The 21582-nt window shown below is 38.6% G+C and overlaps 3 protein-coding genes and 1 pseudogene across 3 annotated transcripts; 1 reads left to right on the top strand and 3 right to left on the bottom strand.

The window, feature by feature from the left end:
- Positions 1 to 210: 210 nt before the first annotated feature.
- LOC146460300 (uncharacterized) lies at positions 211 to 5678 on the bottom strand. The gene has a single exon (XM_085088470.1). It carries the CDS (start codon positions 4417 to 4419, stop codon positions 1159 to 1161), a length of 3261 nt encoding a protein of 1086 aa, XP_084944596.1. The 5' UTR covers positions 4420 to 5678; the 3' UTR covers positions 211 to 1158.
- An 88-nt stretch (positions 5679 to 5766) lies between these two features.
- Positions 5767 to 9347, top strand: LOC146460301 (uncharacterized). The gene is made up of 7 exons (XM_085088471.1): positions 5767 to 5989; positions 6412 to 6489; positions 6889 to 7724; positions 7908 to 7984; positions 8207 to 8338; positions 8736 to 8929; positions 9242 to 9347. The coding sequence occupies exons 1-7, from the start codon at positions 5925 to 5927 to the stop codon at positions 9312 to 9314; spliced, it is 1455 nt and encodes a 484-aa protein (XP_084944597.1). The 5' UTR covers positions 5767 to 5924; the 3' UTR covers positions 9315 to 9347.
- Positions 9348 to 10848: 1501 nt separating this feature from the next.
- On the bottom strand, positions 10849 to 12666 carry LOC146460302 (uncharacterized). The gene is made up of 4 exons (XM_085088455.1): positions 12627 to 12666; positions 12390 to 12539; positions 12163 to 12297; positions 10849 to 11824 (listed from the first exon to the last, which is right to left on the bottom strand). The coding sequence occupies exons 1-4, from the start codon at positions 12648 to 12650 to the stop codon at positions 11213 to 11215; spliced, it is 921 nt and encodes a 306-aa protein (XP_084944581.1). The 5' UTR covers positions 12651 to 12666; the 3' UTR covers positions 10849 to 11212.
- Positions 12667 to 20334: 7668 nt separating this feature from the next.
- On the bottom strand, positions 20335 to 20863 carry LOC146460303 (uncharacterized; annotated as a pseudogene).
- Positions 20864 to 21582: the final 719 nt, after the last annotated feature.

A 21582-nucleotide genomic window follows, 5' to 3' on the forward strand; every position in this document is an offset into this window, starting at 1 on the left:
AGCTTTCATCTCTTTCTATTTGTCCCAAGCTAAATAACTGTTTAAATGCCCCCATCCTGGGGAAATTCTATTTTATATAGTTTTTAAGCTATAATACAATGTTATATGGATATCAAAACTGTTCAGTTCTAGAAAAGCCTTTAGTCGACCTCAGCCATGACTTATCATGCACTCGTGCATGCACCAAGACACATTACATAACATTAGGGAGTTTAGGCTCATTTTTCCCTATTTTTTATCACCCTTAAAAACACTGCCAAAAAATTCTCCCAATTTTTCTGAACATTTTGCTTTTTGAATGATGGAAATCGGACTCTTAGAAGCAGAGATATGAATTTTTGAATATTATTTTTATTAGCAATTTTATGGAAATTACAATATAAAAGAAACTATGTATCTTATGAATATTTAGTGGCACCAGAATTAACAATATGAATTACATTTTCAGCCATAACTTTGGATTGAAGCAAGCTATGGCCATGAAACTTGGCCATCATGTAGAACTTTGACAGGGCTATCATCCTATGTGTCAATCAAGTTGCCATGACAACCCTGATGACGTCATATAATAAATTAATACTAAAAATACCAATAAAAAGGGCAAATTTTGATCAAAAGACAACAAGTATTCAATAAAAGCAAGTAAACTGATATGTTCTAGCCCTTCCGACATCAACAAAAGAATGCCTAAGGCTTAAGGGTGCTGTTTCCACGGCAACCACATTATTTGTTATATTTACATGTGATGACCGTTTGTCAAGTAAATGGAATCTTAAAGTATTCAGCCTAGCCTAACACAGACCAGAAACAATGAAACAATAAAATTAAAGGTCCTTGTTTCCATGGCAACAAGTTAACTGCTTTTACAAAATGCCACTGAAATGGGTCTTAGGTCTACCTGTATGTGCCATAGGCTCAAACACAGATTTAAGCATTCTAAAGGCTTTAAAGCCTGTTGAAATGTTATGTTCCAGAAAATATCCATACTCTCCAAAGAAAAGGACTGTAAACTCCTGGGGATAAGGTGGTCTTGCAAACCAACAAATGTTAAAAAAATTAAAAAAGAGTCATTAAAATTCCCAGAGGGGCAGAAAACCCTTCTATGGTGGAGGTCTGGATATTTATGGAACCACACCGTAAAAAAAGGTTTAAGTAATATTAGTTAAGTAAAATTAAATCCCCCTTGTCTAAATCTTTGATTAGTGGCATTGTCCATTCATCGTCATCTTCATCAATGTCATATTTTATGATGTACTCTGGATCTACTCCAGCAGTTACATCCTCGGCGAGGCGCAAGACAGTTGTGTTGAACCATTCTGCTTGTTCCGAACCATCCTCGATGCAGTTGTGCATGACCCTTTTCCCAACAAGAAGAAGAGGATTTTCGCGAATCTTGGGCAACATTTTTTTGCTCCTGGTAACAAGGACCTTCTGACGGGCATCTCTAAGCTTCTTTGCAAGCTTGGCTTTCTCATCAGAAAGGTTTTTAGCGCGATCATCTGAGCTTCTGTAGGTGAGGCCGCCTTCATTTTCTGACTCAGTTTCTTCAAATTTGTTCAGTTCAAGAACTTCCATAAGGTGTTTCACAAGCTGTTCAGCTGTGAAAAGTACTCGCTTTCCTGCCACAGTTTTTCCTTGCTGAAAGTGTTCTTTTGTTGGTGCTTTTGCTTGAAGGACAACTTTCTGAAACTGCAGCTGGGTTACAAGGGCCTTTTGTCTTTCCTTTTCAGAAGAAAACCTCGTCAAGCCATCCTTAATTTCTTTCTCAGATTTCCATGGACCCCCCATCTCTGTAACGCCATTGACTAGGTTAAGTCTCTGCTGTCGCAATTTCCTCTCAGCTTCTTCTTTCGCTCTCTGTTTTTCTAACAGCTTTTCCTTCCGTTGCTGGAAGATTTTCTCTTTCCTTTCCTTGTATCGATCCAAGATGGCACCGGTATTTGCTCTTGCATCAGCCATGCATTTTTCTTTTTCTTCAGGTGATAGTGAATTGAGCCAGGCAATGGTTTTGTTGTTTGTCCACATCACAAGAGCTTCATGTGAAATAAGTCTTGCTGCAGGCTTCAAATGCAAAAGCAAATCAAATACTCCAAAATCTCTTTCAGATGCCATGTTAGTTGCAGGGACATTTGCTGCCTGTTCTAACTGTTCTGAAGATGGGGATGCGTACTTGCCACCAGGGAGCTGATCTTGGGCTTGTCTTTCAAAGAGAATGATCCATGAGTTGAAAATGATCTCAAGGGCTTCTTGTGTCAATGTCTCCAATTGAACACTCTGTTCCTGAAAGAGGCTGTCGAAAAGTTCATCTCGGTGGATGGGAACAACCTCTTCATCGAACAGTGTTGCTCCTTCCAGTAGTGGGGATGCATCCGTGCTCCACTGTTCAAGGCACTCTTGCATCCGCTTCAAATGAGGGTTTAAATCAAGCACAGACTTTGCATTTTTAGTTAATCTAAAGAAAGGGCCGGTGACAATTTTATCCAAGATTCCTAGGGCTCTCACTCCTGCCAGGTACACAGGTTCTACTATATCTTTAGCCACAAGCTGAAGCAGGCGGTTTGGTGCAGGCCATTTGAAAAGGAAATCTTGAATGTGGCTTTTATGGTAGAAAACTGCAGCAGAGTTGTAGAAGATTATGTTGAACCTGTTTCCAATGAATTCAACCAGTTTACTCTCCACACCATTTTCAGAGAGATGCACATCAAAATACTCCGACACTCCAGCGGTCTGACTACCACGGGGATGAAAAGCTTCACATGCTGTTCTCGTGAGCCTACATGAACCAGACTCATTTGAAGAGAGAAATGCCAGTGGATTTCTGCCTTCTGTTGCAGCATGTTCAAACAACTTTAAGGCCTTGTTTGCCTCTTCGCCAAGATTAACAAGTAAATGAAGTTTGCAGTAGAAGTTTCCCATTTCCTCAAGCGAGTTCTTGGATTCCTCGCTGAGTTCTTCCCATTTCTCTACCACCTTTGGGAGAAATTCCTTGCGCAATTCCGCAAGTTGCTCGTTAAACGTTGCATTGGTAGGTCCTTGATCAGACATGGTGCTCTTAATGGATGTCACCAACTCTGCAACTTTGTCTTCAAGTAGGACATTCTCGCCACTGCTTAAGGCTTGCGCAATTTCTTGTACTCTGTACTTGAATGAATCCATTATGGCTTCTGTATCTGACTTCCCCAACTCCAGAAGGCCCATTGAGTACGTCTGACAAGAAGGAGTGGTTATTTCAAAGTCTTGATAATGCCGATGAAATTTGGTAGTGCCATCTCCATGGAGGGTGTTTCCAACTACCTTAGAAGGGTCAGCTTCTTCTAGCATAGCCCTGCCTAACTGAACATCAGCAAGGTGCTTTGCTTCAACAAGCAGACGAGAGTGGACGGCCTTGCTTGGAAGTCTTGACAAACTTTTTCCGGCCAATTTTTTCAGCACTGTTCGTATAACATCATTCACCTTGCTCGTTGAAACATTCATCGCGAGCAACTCCATGATCACTTCCCGTACCTCGTCAACATACTTTCCATCTTCAAATGTGCTGATTGTGTCATCTTCTAGCAAACAAGTTAGCTGTTCCAATTCTTTGTTTTTTTCTTTAAGTTCTTTAGCACATGATTCAAGCTTTAAAATGTTGGCAGCATTGTGCTCCTTCAGCAAATCAATTTCATTGGCCTGTGTGTTCTTTTGCTTCTTTATGTGTGACACCTTTTTCTGCAAGCCAATTTTCTGCTGTTTTAGCTGTTCATTTTCACTTTCAGCTTGCTCGCATTTTCCCCTGACATCGGATAGCTCATCTGAGATACTTTGTTTCTCTACTTCAAGTTCAGAAATCTTGTTTTTAAGATCATTGATCTTGGAATGTGCCCTTTTCTGCCTCTTGTTTACATTTCTAGGCGTATAGGATGCAAGTTTCTCCTGGATCTCATTTAGCCTTTCTGATTGTTCATTGAACTGCTCTTGCAAAACTTTGAGGTCTTGTTCAAAGGCATCCCTTTCATTTTTACAATTAGCGGCTACTCCAGCAATATTGTTTGTAATTGAACGCATGTGTTCGACAGTTGAAGAATATTCATTCTCCAAAGCAGCTTGGTCGTCAATTAAGGCATCATGCTCATCCATCAGGCTCTCACTAAAACTAAGCATTTTGCTGACAGATCTTTTGAGCCCCCTGTTCTCATCCTTCAGCTCAGCAATTTTTTTGGACTTGGGTGTCAGTGTTTCTCTTGCGATTGGTGCACTTGAGCCAGGTAAATGAAACAAATTTTGCTTTAGGGATTCAAGTTCCTCTTTCTTTTTATTTTTACCAAGCTTTTGGGCTTTCTTCATTAAATCATTGCACGATTTGTTTAGATTTTGCGTAGTCATACCACTTAGATACTGTTGCAGTTCCAGCGGAGTCAAAGCAGTGACCCACTGTAGCATTTCTTTGACCGAACGCTTCTTTTTCCAAAGCTCGAGGATAAGTCCCACAGTAAACGAGTCCCTCTCCACAGGTTTGATAGTACCACTCTTAAAGGTTTCCTCGTCTAAGCCATTTCTTTCACAGTACGGTCCCCAAAAGATGTTAGTTTTATCTGTCCATGAAATTAAAAACACTCTTAGATCTCTGTACTTATATCATTTTAATTTGAGGACAGAAAAGTAAAGCTCAGTCCAAAACAACACCCCTAATAATAATATAAATAATTTCCACAGACAGATACTGAGATAGTAAAAAATAGTAATCAAGCAAAACAACACTAATATTTTGTAATAAGTTATATCACAATATTAAGCAAAAGGAAACCTTTATATCAAAATTAAATATCAGCGAATTCAAGCTGAGCATGGACATGTTTTACACAATCGTGAATTTACTGAATACAACACATGACAAATCTCTGCACGTGGATTTCTCAGGATTCAGCATGAACAATTAGCCATTGATAGCTAGCACATTTCATTTTCATTGAAAGATCTTTATGTTTGAGTAAAACAATTCTCTAAAACGGTTAAATAAAGCAAAGAAATATCTGCTTACCTTCCGTTTTATTCGAATCCGAAAGGCTTGTTGAAGTTGATGGCTCCTGGCAAACTTGATCCATGCTGTGCGCCATGATTTCTCGGTGAGCGTTGGAACTCACATGTTTTAACTCGCTCTCCGGCGCATGAAAAGATGTCCAATTTAACTTGTTTTTCGCTAAACAAAAAGTTTAAAGCCTATAGAATACTCGAGGTGTAGTTTAAATCGAACAATTATAATAAATCTCCTTGAAAACAGCTTATAATTTAAAGAAACCACGATATTTCGCAAACTACGGATGTTCGACTAAAGAAACTACTGCCTAGGAGTCCCCTGACCCTTTAGCTCAATTGTTTCATACATAAGCCATTGTTTTTCAACCAATGAACGCTGCGAAATCGAATTTTACGGGGCCCGGGTTAGGTCAAGTTTTGTCAACAATGGCGGCCACGCTTCAGCTGCGATCCCAAAGGCCGTGTGAAGTTTTCGTCGGATTATTTACAATAGAAATACGCTACCAATGACGGTGAAATTTATAAGTTTTATTCTTTAAGGTATCTCCGAAAGGTATGTGAATTTTAATTGCAGAAGAAAGCAATATATTAGCGAGAATAAACGAAAAGTTTCGAGCTAGTTATGTTTTGGCTCGGATTCGCGTGGTCAAATCACGTGACTAAACTCCCTAATAACATCGAGGATAGGGTTCAAATTCCCCACCCCTTATGCATGGAGATCAAATTCCCCATCCCCAGGAAGGTTAAAGCGGTGAAATGCCCAGGGTATTCCCCGGTGGTGATGTTGAAGCTTTGATTTGACCAGTAAATTACCAGATAAACAGCAGTTTGCTTTCATTTAATATTCTTATCATTCACTGTCCGTCTCTTTTTTTTTTAATCATAATTATTATATTAGTTTGAACAGTTCTATGTTTTCTGACGATGAGGGACCTATTGACGATTTTGAAGATACCAGTTCTGAAGAAACCACAAAGTAGGTTGCATACGTTTACTGGAGGCTCTATGATTCCTTGCTTTTCATGTAAGCATGCGTGTACACTACATTTTTTTATCAATGTCTACCTGTTGTAAATTATATACAACGGCTAAACGCTCGGCTCACATGGTTGAAACTTTTTTCCTTTTGTTTTTATTTGTTTGTTTGCTTTGTTTTGCTTAGTTCTGTTATGACATAGTGTTGTTATTCGTAAAAAAAAATATTCTTTTCATTGTACTAGTCACCTATTACACCAAAGTAAGGAAAAAAAAGGCAAAAGGTTTGTGAGTATTATTACCTTGAGAGAATTTCTCTCAGATCAGTTTACAGGTTAGATGTATAGAAAATTACTCTAACATGTAGAAAATATTATACATTCATATGGTTAACAAACAAAGCAATGTCTTTGTTTTCTTCAGTTACAAGGAACTGCATAATTCTGCCATTCAAGAGTTGAATGCAGAAAGGAATTCTGATGACAGTGATTCCGACACAGAGTAAGTACATGTGAATTTCAAAGACAATGCAATATTACTGCAAGTGCTATTTGCCGTCACATATATGTGACCCCCTTTGGCCAGGTTTTTTGTTTAAATATTTTCTAAATTATTTACAGTGCAACCTCTCCTTACGGACACCTCTATAATGAGGACACCTCTCTATTACGGACAGTTCACTTGGTCCCTGAGAGACCGAAATCCATATAAAGCCTACCTCTCTAAAACTGACACCTCTATATTATGGACACTTATTCCTGTTCCCTTGGTGTCCGTAGTAAAAAGGTTTGACTGTATTACCTGTAACCATAATGCTTCTGCAATCTGTGGCCAGAGGAAGTGCTATTAAATGTATTTTCAATCATTTTAATAACTTTAAAAATTTGGTTTTATTTACAGTATGACTTACAGCGATGACTATTCCTCAGACAGTGTGTCATCAGGTACTGAGGATTCAGAGGGGGAGACAGAAGAGGAGGTGGTACCATCTACTGCAACTCCTGGTGTGCCAGAAGGACCAGAATATGGACCCCATCGGAAACTAAGTCGTGGGGAAGACAAATGCCATTTTTCTGAAGAGTTAGCTTATGTCAAAGAAAAGAAGTTTATCTGTTCGCTTGATCTTTTTCTTGATATATTTGTTAAATGCTGCCAAGTACCAGGCTGTAATAATGTCCCACAAGTGAAGCACTACTTTGTGGGTACAACGCTTGTTGTCTGTTCCACTTGCCAAGCTAGACATCAGTACACATTTGCCTCATCTCATGAGGTAAATGGCATGCATGTCAACAATTTACAGTCTGCCGCAGCAGTTCTTTTATCTGGGAACAACTCCAGTAAAACAAGCAGAATGGCCGAATTTCTGAATTTGTCCTTCCTATCAGAGTCAACCTTTTATCGTATGCAGCGCCTTTATTTGTTTCCTGCAGTAGAAGAGTGGTGGGGTTGGATGCGGGAGGAGCTGATTAAAGAGTTTGTTGGTGAAGAGATTGTTGTTGGTGGTGATGGGCAATGCGATTCCCCTGGATTCAGTGCAAAGAATCTATGTAATTTCCTTATGGAAATCACATCTTCCTACATTCTGGAAATTGAAGTGAGGGACAAACGCCATGTGGGATTGGCATCCACCAATATGGAGAAGGAGGCATTGAAAAATGCATTGTCAAGGCTGAAAAATGTCTTGAATGTTGTGGAGGTTGCCACTGATGCTTCTGCATCCATTAAAAAGCTCATTGGTAAGTCAATAAATTTTGAATTTGTTTTAATGTTTAATCACATTATATTTTCAAGCTTTATAACAGAGAGCTTGCAGCCATTGTGGTATAGCTGGGTGTTCATCTAGGCTCTGGAATTTAACTAAATCCCAATCACTAAACTTACATGTACATTTATCCACCTTTATTTTTTTTCCTTTGAAGCAAATGAGTTTAAGGACATCTTTCATAGTCTCGACGTGTGGCATAAATCCAAGATTATCAGGAAATGTTTGGCAAAGGTGTGTGAGTATTCACTATAACGCTTGTGAAATAATCAAGGAGATAAATGTGCACGTGTATGGGAGAACACAGCAGTAGTTTTAATTTTACCATGGTGCATTTCTCAGAGGGGTACTGTGAATTTCTTTTTGATCATTTGTGTTCGAGTTACTAATAGGTCCATTGCAGTTACATTTTGTATCTTAATATCATTCTACTCAACAAAGTTTTTGTTTTATTAGATAGGACAAGCCAAGAAGATGAGCAAAATCAAGACTTGGTCTGATCACATAATCAAGCATTTCTGGCATCGCAGCAGTGTTTGTAAGCTGACAGAAACTTTGTCTGATGAAGAGGCTTTGAAAATAATGAAGGTAGGGAGTACCTTTTCTGTTAGTGTAGATAGCAAGCAGTCTCCATTCCCAGCCATTGATAGGTGAGAGATAAAGTGAAAAGTAAGATTGGAAACGTGACATAAGAACAGGACATGAACAAGATTTTATAACTTCTGACAAGGAGCATGCTACTAGACTTTTTGTTATTAGTGTTTGATGTTTACAGTAGAAAGGGAAATAGGGCAGTGGAGGACAGAGACACAGAGGTCTGGGGGATGTTAGGGATACTTAATATGTATCTGTGTTTATTTTGTAGCCATGCATTGGCTGCATTGTGTATTTTTGGTCTTTCCCTATATGTTTATCTTGGTATATTCTTTCACTCCTTCTGTATGGCTATCATCCAATTTAAAACTTCTCTGATTATTTTTGACAGGATAAGTGGATTGGCCTGCTCCATCACGTGTGTAATTCACATGAGTGGGATTATGGAAAGTGTGATAATGATGACCAGGCTCATGATCCAGACCTTCCTTGGTTCGATCGGCGGGATGATGACTTTGCAGAGCTGCAAAAAATAATTCTTAACCCAGAGCTTCTTGAAAGTTTCAAATACTATGTGAGGTTCAGGTAAGGAACTGTCTTTTTCCATTTGTTCAACCTATCTGGCACATCATGAAATCATAAAGTGATTTGTATCCCTTAGATTTGTCACCACTTGTTAGAGAAAGCTGTCCCTTTTATTATTTGCATACTGAAATTCATTACAGTTTATGAGATGACACCTGCTCACGAGATTCACACTTTACTAAAAAGGGGATATTGCCCCCAGATTAATTAACCACCTTCTACTGATCAAATGGAAACATTTGCATCTATTGGAGCGGTTTCGCCAAAAAGAAATAGCAAATAATTGTCTTGCTGAATTTGTTCTTCCCACAGACACACAGGCAGCATTGAATGTGCCAATAGCCTTACTCTGGTGTACACCCCAAAGAGAACACCCCTTAGGTAAGTCTACAGCTCTATAAAATAATTATTTTAATCATGGCAATGTGTGTTTAGAGGTATTTCCATAGATTGGAAAAGTGGAGTTAAGAAATATTTTGCAGTAGAAACAACCTTTCCTGTCTGTTGGCTGGGCTTCGAGACCAGAGGCTACTATATTTACCTCACTGCTACTTCCTATTTGTATGATTTACAATCGACATACATTGTCATAGTGAAGAAGTTATTTACTTTTGCGTAGAACGGTTTCATGAAAGGTGTTGAAAGCTTACAGCGTGTACAAATTTTTCAAGGATATCAATTAAGAGTTGGGTGGAGGGGTGTGGGTGGGGGTGTGGTTCTGAGCAATAAAAAAAGGGAAAACAACCCCTCACCGGAAGAAGGCAGTGGAAATGAGCCATCACTTGGGAAAAGTCCCAACAGCCCTTTGCCCATGGAACTTTGAAATTTTTAATACAGTGTACCATATGGGTCCGCAAGCCCCCCCCCCCCTCCCTTCCCTATCCTGAACAAACATAAGTTACATTATACTTTCATCATTCAACTTCAAGTGTTAATTTCAATATTGACTTTAGTGAAATTAGCTGTAAATAACTTTCCAATAAAAACTGTTATTTTACTAATGAAAGCATGCAATGATAGCATGCACAAATAAATATTATTATAAGCTTGAATAAATAACACAGTAGTAATAGTGTTTTTTAATTAAATTTCACATCATGGCCATGACAATGTACATTGATGTTAAATAATTTAATATATTAAATTTTACTGTCTCCAGTTATTATTATTAATTTTGGTGACTGCTGTTTTTTGTGCAATAATTATGCTAATGCACAAAAAAGTCAATCAAAATATGTAGAAAGTACAACAGTAGAATAACGCGTGGATCTCTTATTATAATTGATTCCTGTAACTGCTGGTGTTATACAACGATTGTATGACATGAAACAATAATTAATATTTATTGTAGCAAAAACATGTAACAAGAACAATAGTAGAATAAACATATCTTCCATAATATTAAAATTCATTCTAGCAACTTCTGTTTTTTTCAACTATCATATGGCATGAAACAAGTGTAAAAAAATCGTGTAATAAGTACAAGAGTAGAATAAACCATCTTTTCATATTATAAGAGACTCCCTTTTTAAAAATTTACTGGTATCTGAAGCTTGTACTGTAATCAGGCGGAAGGACCTGGCTAAAGAAGGAAAGATTGATGCAGAAAGTTTGCTGCAGATCCACATGTTTGCTTGTTTACCCATGTGAGAAAAATGCATTGTGGAATCAAATTTTGGTTTTCCAAATTTCAAACCATACCAAAAATGGGACCAGTTTTACTTGCTGATACCATAATCTAGGCAACCCAAATTCTTTTGCACTGATATTCTGAGCATTTCGTTGGCGTAATTGTTTTAAGCCCTTCAACTCTGGGTTTACAGGAGGAAATGCTGTGCGGCACCTTGGAAAGTACCATGAAAGAGTTACATTTGGATAAAACACGAATCTGAATAATAGAGTGATTTTACTTGACCCATGAAACAGAGAATAACAACTAGTACCAAATAGCTACAAGTAAACAAAAGAAGACAATGGAATTATAATCTCATCTCAATGAAGCAGATGGACTGTGGGAATTAGTATTAGAGCTGTAGAATAAACTTCTTTTGGCTTGCAGCTATATTGAAGGTTAATGCCCTTGGCTAAAAGATTGTCCTCAAAATCTCGCAGTTACCCTTGAAGCTTGTCCTCAGTTTACAGACAATGTTTCAGCCTCGGCCATTATCCTTTGACAGACAAGCTTTCAGAAGAGGTTTGTTTGCTAAATATTAACCAAAGTGAAAAGAAACCAAATCAAACCCCTCTTCTCAAGACAGAAAATACAGGTAAGTGTATTACAATCTACTGCGGCCGGAAACCCATATATATGCCAGTCACTGATGGGTAACGTGCCCTTATTTTTAGTACCACACACGAAGGGCACACACGTCTGTTACCCTTTCCAAGGTGCCCATGTCTGGGTAAAATCAACTGCCTGTATGCAGGTTTGCAAAAAGCCCTAGTACTATTATCCTCGCGGTCGTTGCGAATGTCTCCTATGTTCCTGATACACAGTTCTAGCACATCACTGTCCAGGCACAGTTTGGCATAACGTACTGATGTTGTGATACAGGTCCTAAGCGCGCAGCACTTATTTTCCACAGCTTGTGGCATCGGCAGGCAACAATTACAAACACACCAATCAGGCCAGCCCCCGGTGGGACCTGGAGCTGCCAAGGTATCAGATGATGCTGAGGCAGAGGCAGGTGGTTCTGTGGCATCTACAGATGATGCTGTGGCAATATCCTCCGGCATGTCATCTTGTTGACCAGAGACCGCATTGTCAAGCTCATCAGTGAGGTCATCTTCCATAATAAGGAGAGAATCAATGTATTCCATACTCCCCACACCACTCCGCAATGCTCGAATGGCCAATTTCCGTACCATCCCCTCGTCGAGTGTGGCAATAAACTCCTGAAAACATCATGAAAGAGACTGTCATTGGTATGAATATGCATACTGGTCCCAACATTATAATGTTTCCAAAAAAATATTGCTGTTTCTTGAAGTGGTAATGTCCACGGTTCGAAAACTAAAGCACTCTTTCAGTCACATTGCTGTTGCAGTTTATTGAGGCAAGTCAAGATAACATAAATCAAACATAAAACTGCAGGCCAAAATACACCTTTTCTCCGCCAGTGCACGTGGGACTATTTTGTAATCATACGTGTGAATGAAACTGAAACGACGAGTTTAGAAGTTTCATGGTTCGAAAAAGTAAAAGTGTGACACTTGAAAACCGGTAATAGTACCTTCACATCATTGTGTTCCTTGACTCTCTGCTGCTCTTCAGTCTGAGAGGTCTCGGTACTCGAGAGCTGAAAACCTTCATTTCGCGGCCTCCGTTGCGTTGTCGTCCGTGGATGAGTAGTTATGTCTTGCGAATTCTGGAAACCGTAAAGTACCATGAGCAAACACAGATTCATTGTGACTTTGTCAACCACAAAAGAAGAAATGCCACTATTCGCAGCCAACGTACCTTGTTTTTGCACGGTTTTTCAGTGGTTCCACACTGGCATTGATTGGTGCATAGGATATTACTTCCTTTGCAAGGACATCCACGATTACCGTCAGGTTTTCTCTTGGTGCTGCAAGAACTTTTGCACTTGCAAAAGGCTGCTGATGGTTCCTTAAGATTGCAAAAATAATAATTTCCGGTTTAGCTGTTTACATATTCATGATCGGTAGCAAAATACATGCACATATTTTAACTCACCGTCGAATCCATCATGGCCACCATCTGTTTTCAAGTAGTCCGGAAGTGAATATCTATTGCGCATGTCACTCCATGACAGTGTCCCTTTAAATAAGGTGACATCTAACAAGCGTGGATGGCTTTGAACACCTCCTCCTCCTAGCTCACGAATATCTGCTTCCATGAAGACATATTCCAAAAGAGGGACCAACATAGGATTCTCTTCGCATTTGAGCTTGCGACCAGAGCCTTTTGACACATGCAGAATTTCTTTTAATTTTGTTTTATTAGCTATCCGCAATGCTAGCTTTCTCTGCTCCTCATTCTTTATGTCATTTCTCACCACTTGCCATGTTTGCTTTATCTCCCTGAACCGCCTTTTTGTTTTGAACTTTTTAAAGTTTTTTAGAGACAAAGTTAACACTCATTAATCGTTCCATTACCGTAATGACCGAGAGAATCCATATTCTCAAAAGCTTCATTAAAACAACCCCATATCAAATCTTCGGATCACTCACCGTTTCTGGGAAACCAGGTACATATGACTCGATTGAAAATTGACACGAAGTGGCAGGCACTCGATAATCGATTTGTTGCAGTGGCGATGGTTCTATCGTGGGGTCACTCAATCACTCGTTTAGATCGAAGACGATCGAAGACGGCCCTCGATATAGACTGAAGTTTTTAAATATGACCCTCGATTTAGACCAAAGACTTGTTTAATAATAATAATTGTTTTTAAATGACTCTTGATTTTGACCGAAGACTGGTTTTTAAATGACCCTCGATTTTGACCAAAATACTCGTTTTTAAATTACCCTCGATTTCTAAGACTTGTTCGTCAGGCCTTGCACAGGACACCCTTTCGCATCCCTCTTGACACAAGAAACGCGGGCTCATTGTGCGGCTGAAAGACCGACGTCTGCTTGTGAGGGTGAGTTATGTTGCTTTCCTTGCTAAAATAGGACTACATGTTAGTCTTTTTTTCCCGGTTGTGGAAAATTAATAAATGTGTAAGTTTCGTTGCTAATTACAGTTTTTTGTGGGCATTATATCGGTGTTAGTAGTCACTGGAAACCAGTGACCCTTGTCAGACAATTAAGCTTAAGTTGTAAAGCACATTCCTGGTGTGTACACAAAATATCATCTAAACGGCTTTTTTAGTCTAAGCAGCCCTGTTAAGTTACAGCAAATTCATTGTACAGTGGACGTGTACCTCCGGAGAATTGTGCTAGTAAGATGGCAGTAGTAATAGCCCAACCACAAAACTTATCGGGGCGTTCCATTGTTTTTATCCACAGCCCTATTCCCTTTAGAAGGCACAATTATAGCAGGCCTTCTTATGCACCAATTTAAATTCCAACACTGTTAAAGTGATTCCTGCAACCCCCTTTTTTTTTCCTCTTGGTACTTTGCTTCTCTTAGCTGTAGCTTTGCCATGTAATTTCCATCCTTCAGATGAAGAAATAACCTCTGGCAACCAGGGTAACCAATCAATATACTGATAGCATTTATTTCGACCGCTATAATTCTTTTTATAGTCAATTACAAATTACTGAAGGAAAAAACTTAAACACTATCAATGGAGTATTGCTCCACAATAATATTACTTTTAAAGGTGACTTGAATAACACAAGCCAGACTGAAATTTATTTCTATTACATGTGTAAACAAACCCATCAATATATAAGATAAATTTTCTTCACCTCTTGTAAAAACTAAAACATCACAATATGAGAAGTATCGCATTACAGTTGTTTAAAATGATATGGATAAAAAGATTAGCGAGATTGAAAAATATTTGTAATATATTAATAAACTAATTAAAATATGCAAAGAATGTTTCTTCATCTATTATTATATTTTTTGCTATTCATAAAATACTTGATAAATGGAAGGGCAGAACACGATGATATAAGAAGAATTGGTTTACAAAAATATGTTATCATTGCTTGAAAATGATCTGAATAATATAAGTCCTATTGAAAAAATTTGTCTAATGATTATCGGGAGGCAGAACAGTAAATGTCCTTGCTGAGTGCACTAAGAACTATGAATTAAGTTACAGACAGAACATTACATACCCTGTTTTCCATTTGAGGATTCTGCCTCTGCCACCCAAAAGCAAATTTCATCTGAAGCAGAAATTCCACTTAACAACCTGAGAAATTTATGAAAATTGTCAGATCCTTTTTCAGTGAAGAACCTACACCTCAGCTCATTTATTGTCTAGCTGCTCTGAAATGTCAATACTATTTGTTCATACACGGTGTCATGTAAAATAAAATTCAAGTTTTTGCGTTGTGTTGTTGTATGCTGCATGATTAGTGGCAATTTTTACTTTTAACAGTTATTTACTTCAAATCACCTTGCAGTGTGACGTATGCTTCTCACAGCAGAGTTGTGGATTACAGCCAGAACCAGGACCTTCCTGTCTTCAGCAGCTTGATAGTACACCTTGATGGTTATTGCAATAAAATTAAAAGATAGCAATCATAACTGAATACATTTTAAGGTCATCCAATATTTTGTTTCCATGCAAATATACCTTGAACACAAGTTTTAAAGTAATTACATCAGTACATTTTCCTAACTATTGTAAAAATTTATGTAGGTTGTAATGCAATGTGCAGAATGCATTACAGGACTGCATGTGTTGAAGTCGGCCTCAACAGCCTCAGACAACTGCAGACTTTGAGTAAATGGACTTCTTATTGACATAACGTGTGCAGCTTGCAATCCAGATTTCCTTCATGTACCATAAGGTGAAAAGAATCCTATAGCACTGATCGAGTCATAATTCTAAGCATTGTCCCAGAATCGGCCTCGTTTTATTTCAGTAAGTGATTTTCACTAACCTCTTCAAATGTTTAAGTGAGGAAGACGGGAACTTCCGAGCTCATTTTTGTAAAGATTGCCTCACATCAGAGCACCTCAACAACTTGCCCGCAGTGGTCTGAAATTATAGAAAATTAAAACAGTGTATGCACATATGTATCAATATTTTATGGCCATAGAAAGTTACATGAAAACATAAATGTACTTATATACAGTGCGACCCCTATTAGGGGCCACCCTCCATTAAATGGCCACTTTCTACTGTCCCGAATTATTTGTCAATCTAATGCTGTATTAAGCGACTGCAGACACCTTTTCACTTTTACAAGGTTATTATGTATTGTTTTTTTTATCTCTATTAAGCGGCCAGCAAATTATCCTTTCAATTGAAATGGTGTCAGGAAGACGGTAGTAAGGATAGGTGATAACTGATGAAGTATACATGCATACATGTGAAGGTCTTTTACATCTGTTCTGTGGCATGAGAAACTACTGCATTGCAAGTCTATAAAAAAACCTTGCTGCTGAAGTTTTGTTTTAAGCCATCGAATAGAGAACTTGTCTGCTGTGAAATGATTAACTTTCATGGCATTTCTTAACCATTGCCAGCCCCTCTGTTTGTACACTTGCATTTCACAACAGCTCTTCCCCTTTTGAAGGACACTCGGTGTTTCTTTACAATGTGCAGTTCCAGAATATATCCATACTCCCCCACGGAAGGTATTTCCCCCCCCCCTCCCCCCCCCCCAGGAAATTCCACTTTAGCTTCATACTTTGCTTCTAAAATTTTGATTTTTAAGACCCCCCTCCCCCTAGGAATTTCCAATGACCTTCCATCGGGTGGGTATGGATTTTTTCTGGAACTGTACACTGTTACAGGTGGCGATACAGAGGCTGTTGCTGCCCTTGCACTGGAGGGACTGGAGGCTGCTGATACTGGTATGGAGGCTGTTGGCGCTACTGTTACAGCTACTGATGCGGATGATGATGTAGGTGCTGATGCACAAGAAGGCGTAGTTTTATCAGCAACAAGTTCCTCTTTAGTTTTATTTGATACATCTTTCGTTAATGTAATTTGCGCTTTTCTATTTACACAGGTCTGCGCCTTTGTTTGAAAAAATTCCTGTAAGACTGCTTTCATGTTTTTCTTATGAAAAGATTTTCATTGTTAGCCTTTGTTTATTGACAACCAGGTTCTGTGGATGTGGTGGTCTACGGCTACACATGCTACAGTGTATGTTATTGCGACAAATTCATTTCTCTACACGGTCGTTTCTATGATTATTTCTCCGTTCTCGTTCGAGTTTGGGTTAAAAATTATCTTAGCTGTTTCTACGTTTCACAGTGATTGCATAAGAAGTAAATGTAGTTCAAATATTAGAGAATATGTCAATTTAAAAAATGTAGCAAATCGACTGAACTGCAGTGTAGCGAAACGACCAGTAAGTTCTTAATGCTTAGGATAATAGTATAGTCGTAATCAAATGTTATTCAAGTACTTACTTGGACTGTGACTCTTCAAATGAAAAGTAGCAGGCCTGATTTTGTTTCGTTTGGGCCCACTTTTGGTTGCAAATTTGCTGTGTACTGTTTATGAAATATATGAAATGATATTTTTGAAACTACTGGTAGTTAACAAGTCAGACAAACATGTGTCCAGGTGAAATACTGCCATTTCTGGAAATCACAGAACACGGCATTTTAACCTCTTATTTAGTAGACACCACTACTAAGGGTGTATGTTCACTGTAGGTTTGACCGTATTGCCATGAACTTCTCCCATCTATTTCAATGTCCCTGTTAACACTGTGCCAAATTTTAAGCACATTTAGGAGTACATACCTGGTTTATAAAGCATGTAAATTCCTCTAGACCCGCTATTGCCAAAAAGACGTAAAACATCCCTCCCACTAGGTATGTCAGAACATACCCGTTCCAACAAGCTACCACGTTCAATTGACTTGTATAACCGAATTCTGCAAAAAAAAAATTGACAGCATCCTTAACTGTATGTTAGGTTAGCCATTCTCTCAAAGAGTTCAGCGATTCCTAAATATTATCAAGTAACACCGTGGCCTGCTGAACATCGCACATCATTATTCCCAGACTGCCAGGGGTTTTCTTTCATCGAGGTAGTTTCTGGTCAATCCTGGCACTAGCAAGTGGAACACATGTACATGTGGTGCATTTGATTGTGGATAATTGTTGATTTATAAATAACTTATAACTGGGGCATTAAGACACTAAATGTTTTGATTGGTGGCTTCCTTTTTTTAGAATGTGTTTTTTCCAAGACCTGTGATTAAGCTGTAGAAAATACAAAAACCTTTTGTTAGCGCAAGTCAGCATCTTTTGGAGGTGTTTTATAACAAAACTGCTAAAGTATGCTCCTTGTGGACCTTGTGCGGGCGGCTTTATCAAAGGCTCTCAGACAAACAAAAGATAGATGCCGAAACATCAAGAGCCGATTTTGTTTGGCCCAAGCCTGGAAATAACTCCGAGAAATTCGTCGTTGTTTCCTTGATCTTTGTATGTATTTGATTTGTGAAGTGGCACACGATGACCTGAAAGGGTGGTGGCTACCCACGTTACATTCAGGTGTGTAGCACATGATCAGCTCATAGTGAGCCATATCTTTGCCGTAAACCCCAGTGGTGAATCGCTTAACTTTATCCATCAGCCCCTCTGGGATTTGCCAGCCAAGGGTGTCAGCATATATGATGGATTTGTTGCTGTGGTTTACCTCGCACAATAAGCAGTTAGTGAGTAAATTGGTTAATACAACCGAAATGCTCCCCATCAATCTAGCACAGACTTAAATGGTATATATAGTACATATATCGTATATTTGTTCAAAACGGTTTTTTTTGGAAGGATTTTTTTGGGTGAAATCACGGTATATATGGGGTCTGCCTAATTTGTGGGAAGTAAATTGGCTGTTTGACAATTTTCATTGGTGCATGTATTAACTCTCTACACATAACTTGAAAGCTCAACATTCTACACATTTAGTGAACATTACTAGTCTCTGGGCATAATCTTGTGCAGTGACATAAAATTAGAATCAAGCTTCACAATTGAATACAAAATCTGAATTGTACCATAAATGCTTCAATGCAAAGCTAATGTGTGATTTACCCTTACCTGTTTAATGGGTATTTTGTATTCTGTGATACACCAGATTCTGGTGCATCTAGTTCCAAGTTTGTACAATCCACTTGGTATTCCTTTACACTTGAATAAACCTTCTTTTCAAAGAAGGTGGTTGCCAGTTCTGGAGTAAGTCTCTATTTCTGCCATTTCGATGACCTTAAAAACATTATTAATCAGATTTTAATTCTCTGTGATTAATAATAAAGGTTACTAAATTTGTCAGGCTAAAGGCCCAAGCTGAGCTAAGCTAAGATCATCATCCCCATCACAGTCTGCAGACACTAGATGGCAATTGGCATTCAGATCCTTTTTTATGCCTCAAAGTTGACATTATCCTACCAAAAAGAACAAGAACATCGCCTTAGTGGGGAAATAAGATTAAAACAACTGCTTATTGAAAAGGTATTAATTTGTATCCTTCCCAGGAAGGATGTTCAATCCACACTTTTTTGTCCTGGCTTATAAGATCAATATTACAATTGCAATTGCTTTAAAAAGGCAGAAGGAATCTTTTTTGTTGTTTTAATTAATCACCATATCTTAGGTTGTCTGTTGTCACACTGGCTTTATTTGGCTTTACTTTATTTCATTTCTCATTCTGTTTGGCTTGAAGTATGGTAGATCACTGACTAGCTGACAGACAGGAATTAAGAAAGATACTTGAAGAACACTGATTGGTGTTAGTACATTAGTAGAATGCCTACAGGGGTAGCATGAAATGACGAAATGAGATATTTTGTTGTGAACTGTAAGTCGTAGAAATAGAGCATTGTATACCGTAGAAGAGTAGAGGAAAACTTATTTCATAGTACTTTTACACAATGTTACGTATATTATACCGTCAAGTTACAAATTTGCACTAAACTTTGTGTAAAGTAGTGCTTGCTTGAAAGAGTTGCTTACAGGACAGAAATACATGTGGGAATACCTGCCAACACCTGAAGTTAAAACTTATAGAGACATGGAAATCTTTGCATCAAAAGAATGTCATTTTCGACAATGTCAGAATACTCTCCGAGAATCACGCGAAGGCCTTCCGAATGTTCCCGATCTCGGTTAGAACAGCATTTACCTACCATGTATTGTGCAATTTGATTGGTTGATTTCTGACCGATTATGATGCTCCTCATATATATAGCAATTATTTGATTGCTCTGTTTTACGTTATCTGATCGGGAATAGCTCAAATAAGAACACTAAATCCAGTTGTCCTTTTAGTTTCCTTTTTCACATCTTGAAAATAACAAAATTAATGAAAACATTTGGAAAAGGGCCACAGTAGGCATTTCCCGGGAGATTTGGTGCTCTAACCAGGAGAACAATAGATTTTATAAAAGAAATTGGAGACTCCAAGGAAAACGGGGGGAGTTGGCAGGTCTGATGTAGGTAATGACTTAAGTAATCAAGTATCAAGTAAATCATGCTTTAAGTTCTCTTGTAGTGGCCTCAGCTCCTTGCCCTCTGGTTAAAGGCTAAGTATTAAATATTACTGCCAGGACTTAATAACTAAAGTCAAATACTTGTATCAATCATTAAAAAAAAAAAAACAAACAGACAACGAAACGACAAAAGAAGGGTAACTCACTGTCGTTATTGAGCTTAAAATAATTACACTTTACATGTAATCAACAACCCGGCAAAGTTACATTGTGTAAAACATTTTGACTTTTTTTTATATTAAGTTATTTTCCAATGCAATCGAAGTAGGTTTAAAGGTTTAAAGTAAATTGGACTTTCATCAACGACTGCATGAATAAACCTTCCAAACCTCAAGTTGATGGAGAGTTTTACCTCCCGCATGGACAATACTTATGTGCCCTTCGCACAAGTATTGTCCAGGACTGCAGTGTAGGCACCTTCCAATGGCATCTTCCTCACATGAAGGAATTACACACTTTTGACCAAGTGGCAATGCTTGTCTTGACAACAGCGCTGTCACACGCTGCTCCCAAGCACTTAGCCATTAAGCAGCAAGCCTTTCCTTTCTCTCATGGTAGGCTTTTAATTTCTTTTTTAACCGGATTTTGGGAACTTTAGGTTTGTTGTTGACCCCATCCTGGAAGCCACGAGGATCATCGGGGTGATTGAGATCTCCTAAATGCCCAGGAGAATAATCTGAGCTGGAGGGGGCTGCTGCTGGACGAAAAGCCTGCTGTACAGCATACTGAACTGGTTCATAAGTTTCGACTTTTTCACAGCTTTTCCCCCTTTGAAACTGACGACATTCAACGTTTTTTTTTTTATCAAAAATCTTGCCGAGGAGGCATTATGGCGTCAAAGAGCGGAATTTGAGATAACCTAGTTATGCGATCAAGCCTTTGTTGTGGTGAGTAGGTAAATAGGGTCTACTTTAGCCGCATGTATGCATTAATTTGATACTAATTAGATTCACTTTTATGCGGCTAGTTTTATGCGAATCAGGTCCCACAAAAGAAAAATGGGCGAGAGGAGCACGGTTTGGGGGGAGGAAGAAAGAAAGCTCTCCGAGCTCTTTGCCTTAGACCCCAATTGGGAGCCTGTTCACAGGCTAAATTTAGGTCTGGGAAAGATTAAACAAGAAACCACAGCACTGCAAATAATTTCATTTCACCGAACACCGTAGCATGAAAAACGCAAACATCGCACACTGTAGGGTTTGAGATTGGCGCAACACTGCAAATTGAGATTTTATTCACCCTATCACCACATTAAAAAAACTTCAACACCGCAATACTCCAAATCCCCATGTCCCCCTCTTCTTAGGTTGACTCATTTTCGCAGGTTTTCATCATGGTCTATTTTTTGCGGGGTCTCTCTACTGGTTTTCTGTTATAATATGCCTGTTTTAGCTGCATGAGGGAAGTGTGACAAAAAATACCAGTTGTGGTTGTATAAAGGTGGTACACATGGCTGGTGAAAATGGGCACAACAGTTATATGAAGATGTCCACTTAGCTAGCAGAAGAAAGACTGACTCTGATTTTTAGCAATTACCCGATCTCCCTGGA

Source organism: Pavona decussata, unplaced genomic scaffold (assembly GCF_977016875.1).
Source record: "Pavona decussata unplaced genomic scaffold, jaPavDecu1.1 SCAFFOLD_214, whole genome shotgun sequence".
Taxonomy (NCBI): Eukaryota; Metazoa; Cnidaria; class Anthozoa; order Scleractinia; family Agariciidae; genus Pavona; species Pavona decussata.

Excerpts from the sequence above, each read along its gene's own strand:
- LOC146460301 (XM_085088471.1), top strand. The coding sequence starts at position 5,925 with ATGTTTTCTGACGATGAGGGACCTATTGACGATTTTGAAGATACCAGT. Across the intron at positions 5,990-6,411 it reads AGTTCTGAAGAAACCACAAA|TTACAAGGAACTGCATAATT; the intron begins GTAGGTTGCATA and ends TGTTTTCTTCAG. Across the intron at positions 8,930-9,241 it reads AAATACTATGTGAGGTTCAG|ACACACAGGCAGCATTGAAT; the intron begins GTAAGGAACTGT and ends TTCTTCCCACAG.
- LOC146460300 (XM_085088470.1), bottom strand. The coding sequence starts at position 4,419 with ATGCTACAGTGGGTCACTGCTTTGACTCCGCTGGAACTGCAACAGTAT.
- LOC146460302 (XM_085088455.1), bottom strand. The coding sequence starts at position 12,650 with ATGGTGGCCATGATGGATTCGACG. Across the intron at positions 12,540-12,626 it reads TGGCCATGATGGATTCGACG|GAACCATCAGCAGCCTTTTG; the intron begins GTGAGTTAAAAT and ends TGCAATCTTAAG. Across the intron at positions 12,298-12,389 it reads AAAAACCGTGCAAAAACAAG|AATTCGCAAGACATAACTAC; the intron begins GTACGTTGGCTG and ends TACGGTTTCCAG.